At 34.8% G+C, this 10002-nt stretch overlaps 1 protein-coding gene across 2 annotated transcripts; it reads left to right on the forward strand.

The window, feature by feature from the left end:
• The first annotated feature begins 299 nt into the window (after window positions 1-299).
• Window positions 300-10002, forward strand: LOC137829773 (Guanylate-binding family protein). Of its 2 annotated transcripts, XM_068636676.2 has the most exons (17): window positions 300-744; window positions 1424-1526; window positions 2654-2723; window positions 2830-2868; window positions 2960-3077; window positions 3166-3223; window positions 3991-4055; window positions 4243-4249; window positions 4362-4422; window positions 5485-5544; window positions 5659-5678; window positions 5775-5840; window positions 6674-6841; window positions 7366-7623; window positions 8127-8339; window positions 8818-9089; window positions 9484-10002. In XM_068636676.2, exons 1-17 carry the CDS (start codon window positions 653-655, stop codon window positions 9623-9625), a joined length of 1812 nt encoding a protein of 603 aa, XP_068492777.1. In that variant the 5' UTR covers window positions 300-652; the 3' UTR covers window positions 9626-10002. The 2 variants fall into 2 exon arrangements, with proteins under 2 accessions (XP_068492777.1, XP_090161067.1); XM_090304941.1 differs by lacking the exons at window positions 300-744; window positions 1424-1526; window positions 2654-2723; ... (2 more) ...; window positions 3166-3223; window positions 3991-4055 and having other exon boundaries at window positions 4247-4267.

Raw genomic sequence — 10002 nt, forward strand, 5'->3', positions numbered from 1 at the left:
AATTCAAACTTATTGTATGAATTTGTATTATGATTATAAAAATAAGAAACAAATCTTTTTGAACCAGTCATGAAAAACATATTTCTACCCCCAAAAATTAATGTGTAACATACTTATGCACATAAATCTTTATTGTCAATTTATGTAATTCTTAATTATACAATATATAAATATGTATCTTGTATCCTATATTTTAAAGATTATACGTATTTCCGTGTTCATATCCGTATCGTATCAGTATTTTCGTGTTAGTGTCTGCCCTACATAGTTTAAAATTGAATTGAGAGTAAGAGTGATTTAAGCAATTTTTTCCAATTTGTACATATGAAAAAAAGGGTGTGAACTTAGATATAGTAAGTGTGGGAATAGCAATACCGTTTTATTCTCTGTTATGGGCCTTTCTTTTACAGGGTGTTGGTTTTAGTGGTGAGAAAGAAAACGTATCCCGTTGTGGAGGGAGTTGCTTCAGATCCCAATTTTCCAACACATTCTTCCCTTGGTCATGAATGATACCATTGCTTCCACCCTCAAACTTCATTCTCCTTCACCTTCATCTTCAACTTCACCTTCACCTTCCTTCAGATTCCGCAGATAGAGACGCACACGAAGAGACACACCTCTCTCTCTCTCTCCCTCTCTTTCTCTCTGCATTATGGACTCTCCGTTTCCGTTTCCGCTTCTGCTTCTGCTCTTCCTCTGCCTCTCTCCCATTCCCTCATTCTCAATTGACAATTTCCACCAAGCGTGAGTATTGCTAATTTCTCCATTTCTTTCGCTTTCTTCCGTATTCAACTTGCATTCAGCTCTCTTTCCTATTCACGAGATCTGAGCCTACTTTGATTTTCCTCACCTTCTAGATCCTCGGTACGGTTACATTGTTTTCCGCATTCGTTACGATACTAGAAACTAACACAGTGGTAAAACGGTTTCACACGCACGGGGGAACGGGTGATGGGATGGATTTTTGCCAGTAACGTGTGAGATATGTTGATTGTACGTTGACTTGTAGGCTTGTTGAATAATTCAGAATATGAATAAAGGAAAAAGAGGCACTGCAGACTTATGGTCACAACGTGAGAGAGAGCATTTTCAAATTAGTATTTCACCTCAGATGTGTGTTGATATGTGTAGATTTAGTGCGGTGTTGTTTTCACATTAGAGTTGTGCCAACGATAACGTTGCACGGTGTGTGTGTGTTTGTTTGAAGTCTGGGACTCTTTTGTTGTTATTGTTAATGATTTATGCAAGTTGTGGTAACTTTTATATTGTTATTCTTTGTCTGTTCCTAAGCATGGTTTTAGCGACCTCCTCTAGGGTGTTGTAGTGCAGAGTTTCTTTGTTTTCTTTATGTGAAGTGCGTTTTTCCTTTTGGTTTCAAGTTGTGGTGAGTTTTACTTATTTTTGCCATTCTTTGTCTGCGCAGCTTTCCCATTGTGGAACCTGATCCAGGTCACACAAAACTTCGTCTTTCAAGAGAAGGTTTGGAGGCTATCGAGAGAATAACCAATCCCATTGCTGCAGTGGCAGTATGTTTGACTGAAACTTTAAAGCTTGCTTTATCAGTGTTTTAGGCTTCCACGTACTGTTTTTAGTATGGTTTTCATGAACAGATGGTCTGATTGATTCATGATCGATGTATTATAAAGTATTATGCGGATTAGTGTTATCCATGTTGACAATTCCTTACTACCGTGTTTGTCACTCAAGGCTGATAAATATGCGAGCATTTGCTCTATTTTGTTTGTTCTAACACTTGACAGGGAGCAGTAGGCCAGCAGTAGATTCTACTTGAAACATGAATGTAAAGTTAAAGGCATTTGACCTTCTGCGCTTGATACAAAGTGTGGCCATATAGACATATTTGAACGAATTAGTCTTTTAGGAATTATTCCTGTGCAAGTGTTTTCCTAACTGTGGATCTTTTGATATTTCATAAATTAAGAGTATCATTTCCTTCCCCACAAGTTGAGACAAGACAACTTCGTAAGGGATTAAAATTTATGGAAGGTTCAAAAACCTCACATGTTAAAATTTTCCAATCTCTACCCACCTCCACATAATGTGAGTCTTGATGTTTGTTCACTAAACTAGTTTCAGTTTTACACTTCCTCTTGAAATCAGAACCATCAGGTCATATCATGTGAGGAAAGGACACAAAATCAATTATGTTAAGATCCACTGTCATTTATGTAGGGGTCCATTAATTTTGCCAGTGTCTCTCTTATGACATGAGTACATTACATGACCCACCCACCCATCTTAGTAAGAAATGTGTGAGAGTCCTGTTCATTTCTCTTTTCAATCTTTTCAAGAGTGTTTAAATAGATTAAATTTAAATTCTTGATAAGTGTAAATCTACCAGTTCAGGACTGAAGCCTTATTTTGTGAAGATAAGTTTGTCATTTTTCTTTCCTTTCCCCTCATTGTATTTTTGTCCGTTATTGAATTGTTTTATTGTGCTCTAGTTTTTCTAAGAACCCATATAACTGCTTTTATAATATGATTTTTTTAATGTTATTGGTAATCCCACAGCATCAATTTCATTAGTGATTCATATTGAAGTAAATTTGTTCAGTATTGAAGAAATGTTGTTATTTCACTGTCTACCTCTTTATGGGCTCAGCTTTTATCTTTTTATGGTTCTTTTTATCAGGTGATTGGGCCGTATCGTTCTGGAAAATCTTTTTTGCTTAATCAACTTCTCTCTCTTTCTTGTTACGAAGGTGTATCTTTTATAGCTACTAGATTTTACCCTCAATACCCAAATTTTGGGATTCTTTTGGCATAAATGTTTGGTTAAAAGATTTGATATGGTAATTTTTTTGTTAGGATTTGGTGTTGGGCACATGCGTGACACTAAGACAAAAGGTAGATAGATATTGCCATTTTTCTTATGATATACTTAATTGGATATAATATTTTAAAATATATTTTTAAATCTTTTGGTTCACTTTTTCAGGAATATGGGTTTGGGGAACACCTATAGACTTGGACATTAATGGAGTAAGAACTTCTGTCTTTTACCTTGACACTGAAGGATTTGAAAGTGTTGGGAAGTCCAATGTATATGATGATCGGTAATTGCTTTTTTAGCATGCATTCTGTTTTCTGTGTTGAATGGTATGTGATTTTTTTGTTGGCTCTCTCTTGTGTTTTCTTTTGCAGGATATTTGCTCTGGCAACTGTCTTGAGTTCTGTGCTTATATATAATTTGCCTGAGACGGTTAGTTATTGCTGTCATCTCCCAATTTCTTGTTTATTGCTGCTGGTTGTCTTGTAATATTAAATACACAAAAGAATTAGTATTAGGGATGGTTTTATGGCAAGGATTCTGAGTATGGATTGGAGAAAGGATTTGGGAACCCATGAAATTGAAGCATGTCCACTCATTAAGTAGTGGACAACTTATCTCACTATTAAAAATTTGATGACTAATTCTAATATTATGAATACTCCTATGATGTGCTGGATTGGTTATTGTTAGGGCTGTATGCTGTTTAGACTTCAGTGGATCTGCTAGGACTTCTAGATACCTAATGCAAACTAAAGCTAGAAATTACCCAATTCCCAAATATCAGCTGTTATTTTGAATATACTCAATGAGTTGACAACTGTATGATAGTTAGTTAGTTAGAACTTTGAACAATGTACATTGAAGTATAAGAGGGAAACAATTTGAAATACCTGAGAGAGAGAGAAACTGTTGTTTTCTCCTTGTTCGCTTCTGGTTTTGTGAATTCTAATTAGGTATCTCTATTCACCCTATTTTTGGTCCACTTTTATCTAAAAATTACCTTGGTCCAATGTGGGCGAAGAAATATACCTGGTACTTACAATTCTAAATTTGTAGCAAATTATGGATCACCTTTTGGCTTTGAATCATTGAGCACAAATCAGTTTTCTTTTGAAGAAAAAATTTCAACTTGTTAGAGACTGAATAGTCTTGCTTCAATTTTAAGCCAGACTGAAATGTTATCTTTGTGTGTTCAGATACGTGAAGCTGACATCTCTCGACTCTCTTTTGCGGTTGAGCTTGCTGAAGAATTTTATGGGAGGTCTGCATCTTGATAAACTTTTTGTTAGTAATAATTTATCTTGAATTATCAATGCCCTTCCCCCTATCCCTTTAATATTGCTTTGTAAAACCTCTTCTTTTGGGGTTAAATTATAGTTACTAACTTTAATTTATTTGATTTGCAAATTTTTCACATCCTAAATTTGCAACTACGGTGTGTTGAACAGAGTGAAGGTAAGATGAGGTCTTAGGGTTGTTATCTAATCCTCCTTGCTTTCTATTTTTTTTAATGCAAACTTTGTCATTGATAATTTGATTTATCTTTGAATGTTTGGATATTTTATAGGGTCAAGATGTTGCGTTTGAACCTGCTAAGCTCTTATGGCTCATCCAACGTGATTTTTTACGTAAGTTAACTTGACAAAGAAATTAGAGACTTAGAATTGAGGGAAAAAAATGCTTGAGAGTCAGCACGTCAGCCTTTTAATTATATAAATACACTTGACAAGATCCCACAAACTATGGAAAGAATCATACATAATCAGGAAAATATTCGATTGTAATTATGTATATAATGGACAAATAATAAAAGGAGATATCTACATCAACCAACAAATATTCTAACATCTCAGTATTCTCAGCCTAAATCAAATTCACTATGAAACTTGGTCCAATCTCACGTTATCTACATATAATCTCAACATAGCCCTTTAAGCTGCTGCATATTAGTCGCATACATCTACCTTGCTATGTATGTACGGCATTCCTTGTCTGTGAAGAAATTGGTAGTTTAAGCAATATGATAATTGGAATCAATAAAAGATGTAATGATTTCTCTAGAAACGGTCCTCTCATTAACAAGATGACAATTAATCTAAATTTGTCTTATTTTGCTTGTGGAAAAGTAGGTGTAAGTAGAAGCAATTTGCATTGTGATAGTAACTTGGGTATTATGGGGGTGTTCAAGTCCTCCATATCGAATAGTATGGAATGCTCAGTAAACTATTTAAGTGTTTGGTTCTTCCCCCTTAATAGCTACCTTTTGAGGGTGAGTTACCCAAGGGTTTGGGTACTTATTAATCGGCAGCAGAGCTGGTTGTCGTTGTCTCACAAAAGGCTACTATCAAGAGTTTTTATTGGGGGAGGGTTCTCACCAACAGGGGAGTTGAGTGAAATGATACTGAGTGAAGTGTCTTAGAGTGAAAGGTGCCAAGACATAATAAAATCATTCACAAGTCTTCACCTCACATATTAAGCTTTTAGGAAGGTTGGTCCTTGACATGATATTAGAGCTTTTGATTAAGTGGTCAAAAGTTTGATCCTTGCAATCTATTTTTCTTTCAAATAAAAGTTGAGTTTCAACATATGCTCAAAATAGGCTTGTGCATCTTCAAGTTCAAGTGCTCGCATGAGCAGCCAGTTATATGTGAATGGACATGAAATTTGATATTTTCCTTAATTGTCTACAGAAGGGAAATCTGTGCAAGAAATGGTGAATGAAGCTCTCAGACGAGTCCCCAATGCTGATGGTTTGTTTGTACCACTTTTTGTTTGCATAAAGTTTTACCTTTTCCATAGCATGGTTTTCCTTTTGCTTTAAATTCAATGATCTGATGGAAGGTTTTCTTACTACTTAATTGCAGGGAACAAAAATATTGATGTGGTATTTTATCTTCTAAATTCAATTTCCAATTATCAGTAAAATAGTATTAGTTTGGAATTGAATATTTTTTATAATACTAAAATTGTACTCCATCAGGTCAATCAAATCCGAGATTCATTGGCTGTTATGGGTGACAACAGCACTGCCTTTAGCTTACCGCAAGTATGTCTGGTCCCTTTGTTCAAATTTTCCTTAATTCCCTACCTTTTCAACCCAAATTTGGTTTTCCTTATCTGGATCTCTGTTATATGAAGCTTTGAGTGTAAATAAAATGGTATGAAGATGGAACCTGCTATAGTTATCTATTGATTTTCACTGGAGAGTGAGTGATTTTAACTGTAATCATAGCTACCCTATTGTACGTCATATATGTGTGAAAGAAAAATAACAATGTTTTAAGTTTATCTGACATTAATATGTTGCCTGGGTGGCATTTTTCGAGCTATAACAAAAGATCTTGCGTCTTTTTCTGGTGGATACTATTGTTTTCTCTTTCCAATGTCTTGATTTGGGATTGGAAGATAAACTTATAAATGATATTAGTGTCCAAACTTGGCTTTTTAGGCACAGAACCATTTTCATCCCTATTGTGTTAGTCATCTCCTGCTTAGTTCTGAAAAATGTATTTGAGGAACACCAGTGGCAGGTTAAGCCTATAAGGCATATAAGGCTAAGCTATTAATTTGTATGGTTATTTAACTGCTCTCTTTATTAAGATTGTGTCATTGGATAAAACCTTTGGCCTTTTTGGTCATGAAGAATGATATAGTAGTATTGGAAGTAGTTTATTTCTGACAAACGAGTTTAGGTGTTATTTCAATTAGTAATCATCTGTAATTTTGTTCACATTTTTAATCCACCTGCCTAGCATAGTAGTTGTCATCTATGTATTCATATTTCTTGATGGAAAGTTATCAATATTTTATGTAGTCTTTAATTTTTGTTATAACCGTTGTGAATTGATATATCTGATTGTTGGAACTTGACATTAACAGCCACATCTTCAACGGACAAAGCTTTGTGATATGAAGGATGTGGAGCTTGATCAATTATATATCAAGAGAAGGGAGCAATTGAAAGAGCTTGTTGCTAGCATAATCTCTCCAAAGATTGTACAGGGAAAGACTCTAACTGGGAAGGAGTTTGTGTCCTTTCTGAAGCAGGTACTTAATTTTGGATGTTCCTATTAGAGGAGAGAGTAATAATTACAAATTGATCATAATTGTGAATGGAGTGAAGTATCAAAATAGTTACACAGTGTACACGTTTCTTTTAATAATAATCAATGTAAAACCTTTACAGAAGACGCGGCATGTTCTCCGATCTCATAATTATTGTACAATAGAATCTGCAGATCAATTACATAGGACAAATGATGGCTGAATCTGTCATAGTGATATACTTCTCTTTACGTCCTTTATCTAACTGTTGGTTTTGTTAAAAAAAAGATAATAGATCAACATGTGATGCAGTTATACTTCTGAATTTAAGTTTTTTGTAGAGACAATTTAATTACGAATAATTGAAACAACTGGAAACCAAATTTTTGAATTTTTCTTCTGCAATTGTTTCGTAGGTAAGAGTAGAATTAATTTATTCCTAATAATATTAGGAATTAATTTTTTGAATTTGTCTTCTGCAACTGTGCATCTCCATTTCACCACTGATTTTGACCTTTCAAATTTAGATACTTGAAGCCTTGAACAAAGGTGAAATTCCATCAACAGGCTCTCTCGTGGAGGTTTTCAACAAGAATATTCTTGAGAAATGTCTGAAGTTATACAGTGAAAAGATGGCAACAATAGTTCTACCTCTTACTGAGGAATCTCTGCAAGGGACCCATGATAGGACTAAAGATGAAGTCATGCAAGTTTTTGACCAGCAGCATTTTGGTCGTCACCATGCAAAGAAATCAGTTATGCAGCTGGATGAAGAATTACAACAGGTTGCGTTTGAATTATTATAGTAGGCTGAAGGCTCAGAATATCCTTGTTTATTATCCTTGTTTATTTTGAATGCAGTTAGCAGTTAAAGTTATATTAGCAAAAGCTAGTTCAGTGGTTTTCTTTGTCAAATGGATTTTATGTTTTTAGATTGAAAAGGTTCTTTCCAAAATTAAGTGAGTTAAGTTAATAAATAAATTCTCTTCAAAGATCCTGTTTATGATTTTTGATCTTGTTGATGGAGTTTTAAATCAATCCGATAGAGCAGCATGTCTGTCCAGAAAATAACAAAGACCTTGTGGCTAATTGAATCTTATCATGGAGTGCACAGTGGTAGAGTCAGAACAGTGAGATTGTGAGAAATTGTACCAACCAAGTAAAATTTATCATATTATGGTTATATTTGTTGATTTGGTGATCTTTGGACATTTGCTCCGCTCTTCCCTGCTCCTGGAATTTGAATCTGATGATTTAAACTTAAAATTTGTTGGGGATAATTATGCAGGTGTATAAGAATGTTGTTTTGCAAAACGAGCTTCAATCTTCAAAGCTCTGTGAGGGACTGTACACCAGATGTGAGGACAAAATGGATCAACTTCAAGTTCTCAAACTTCCTTCCTTGGCAAAATTTAATGCAGGTTTCCTGCTATGCAATCAGAGTTTTGAGCATGAATGTGTTGGACCTTCAAAACCTAATTATGAGCAACGCATGATGAAGGTCTGGTAAACTAACAGTGTTTTTTTATTTTTCTAATTTAGTACTTGCGGGGATTATCTTTGTTATTATTACCTTTTGTGTTTACTTGAACATTGGAGTTCAAGGTGTCTTGTCTCAGTACACAGAAATAATTAATTTCATATTTCATGTGTCCGTCTGTATCACTCTATTACATGTGAGGCTATTCTCTGTTATTATTGCCTTTTGTATTTACCTGAACGTTGGAGTTCACAGTGCTATAGAAATTATTAATTTCATGTTTTTGTCTCCGTCTATATCTCTATTCTTAGCCTAGGTGTGACAGTATTCCTTACATATTTCAAGTTGACCATTTTGGCCATATTGGGCTTACTTAACATTAAAAATGGAACTACTTCAATTCTCCACGGAGTAACTAAATTTTGCTATTCATAATTTCTCTGACTGTGAAATTGGTTCAAATTCTTAATGTATTTTGTTGTAACTAATGGCTATGCAGATGTTGGGGAAATCTCGGTCTCTGTTTATAAAGGAGTACAACCACAGACTCTTCAATTGGTTGGTGGCCTTCTCTCTAGTTATGGTAGTGATTGGCCGCTTTTTTATAAAATTCATTTTGATTGAAATTGGAGCATGGGCACTCTTCATATTTTTGGAGACATACACAAGAATGTTTTGGTCAGCTGAGGCACTTTACTATAACCCAGTTTGGCATTTTATAGTTGCAACTTGGGAAACTGTTGTTTACAGCCCTGTCCTGGATCTTGACAGGTAATTTGAACCTTTTCCTTTGGCAGCTTGAACTGAATTTGTCAAAACTTTTGCATCAGTTGCTATTAAAATCCGTTTTAGATATGATTGGTTGGTGTTAAATCTCCGCATTGGTTCCATGTATCTTAAATAATGACAAGTTGAAACCAAGAAATGAACTGGTGATAAAAGGCATGCAAATGCATTAGTTTCACTTTTTCTTCTCTGAATTCCACACCTAGTTCCATTTTTCTATTCTTGATTATTCTTATTAAAATTCTGTTTGTAATCTGTTCCATGCTTGTTTTTAACCGTGATCACTTGTCACTATCTTGTTTAGTATGAATAGTTATGGGATTTTGTGCAATGCTGGTATTTTTATATTGATATATAATACTTTTGGTGATAAAAACAGATGGGCTATTCCTCTCGGTGCACTGCTGTCATTGTTTATTCTTTATTGGCGGTGTTATGGGAAAAGGAAATATGGATCCCAGTGGCTATTACCTTTATACAGAAGCAATAAAAATGGTTCTAATCGACCACGAACAGACTAAATCTGTGATAATGATTGCAGTTGCCGGCATGTTTCAAGAGTTTGGCATGCTCTCCGCAATTTCTCCTATATGGCGAGCATTTTATTTTATACTTGGAGCTCGCTGGCCCCTTCATCTCCAAACGGTTCTTCTGCCGAGTGTAAAAAAGGTGAACCGAGGGTGACTGACCTCTAAAGTAACTTCTACAACTTTAGCCCCTCAAAGATGTTCTTTGTTGCCACAATGGCACTATATTTTAGTTTATTTGTGTATCATTTCACAATTACTGATATAGGATTGTAGAGTAAATTAAATGTTATACACCACTGTGCCACAATCATGCGTGGACGTGTAAACTGGTAAATTCAAAGTAGAAAGGGAAAAATGTTGATTCTTTC

This window comes from Phaseolus vulgaris, chromosome 7 (assembly GCF_051622355.1).
Source record: "Phaseolus vulgaris cultivar YP4 chromosome 7, ASM5162235v1, whole genome shotgun sequence".
NCBI lineage: Eukaryota > Viridiplantae > Streptophyta > Magnoliopsida > Fabales > Fabaceae > Phaseolus > Phaseolus vulgaris.

Excerpts from the sequence above, each read along its gene's own strand:
- LOC137829773 (XM_068636676.2), top strand. The coding sequence starts at position 653 with ATGGACTCTCCGTTTCCGTTTCCGCTTCTGCTTCTGCTCTTCCTCTGC. Across the intron at positions 8,340-8,817 it reads ATGAGCAACGCATGATGAAG|ATGTTGGGGAAATCTCGGTC; the intron begins GTCTGGTAAACT and ends ATGGCTATGCAG. Across the intron at positions 9,090-9,483 it reads CCTGTCCTGGATCTTGACAG|ATGGGCTATTCCTCTCGGTG; the intron begins GTAATTTGAACC and ends TGATAAAAACAG.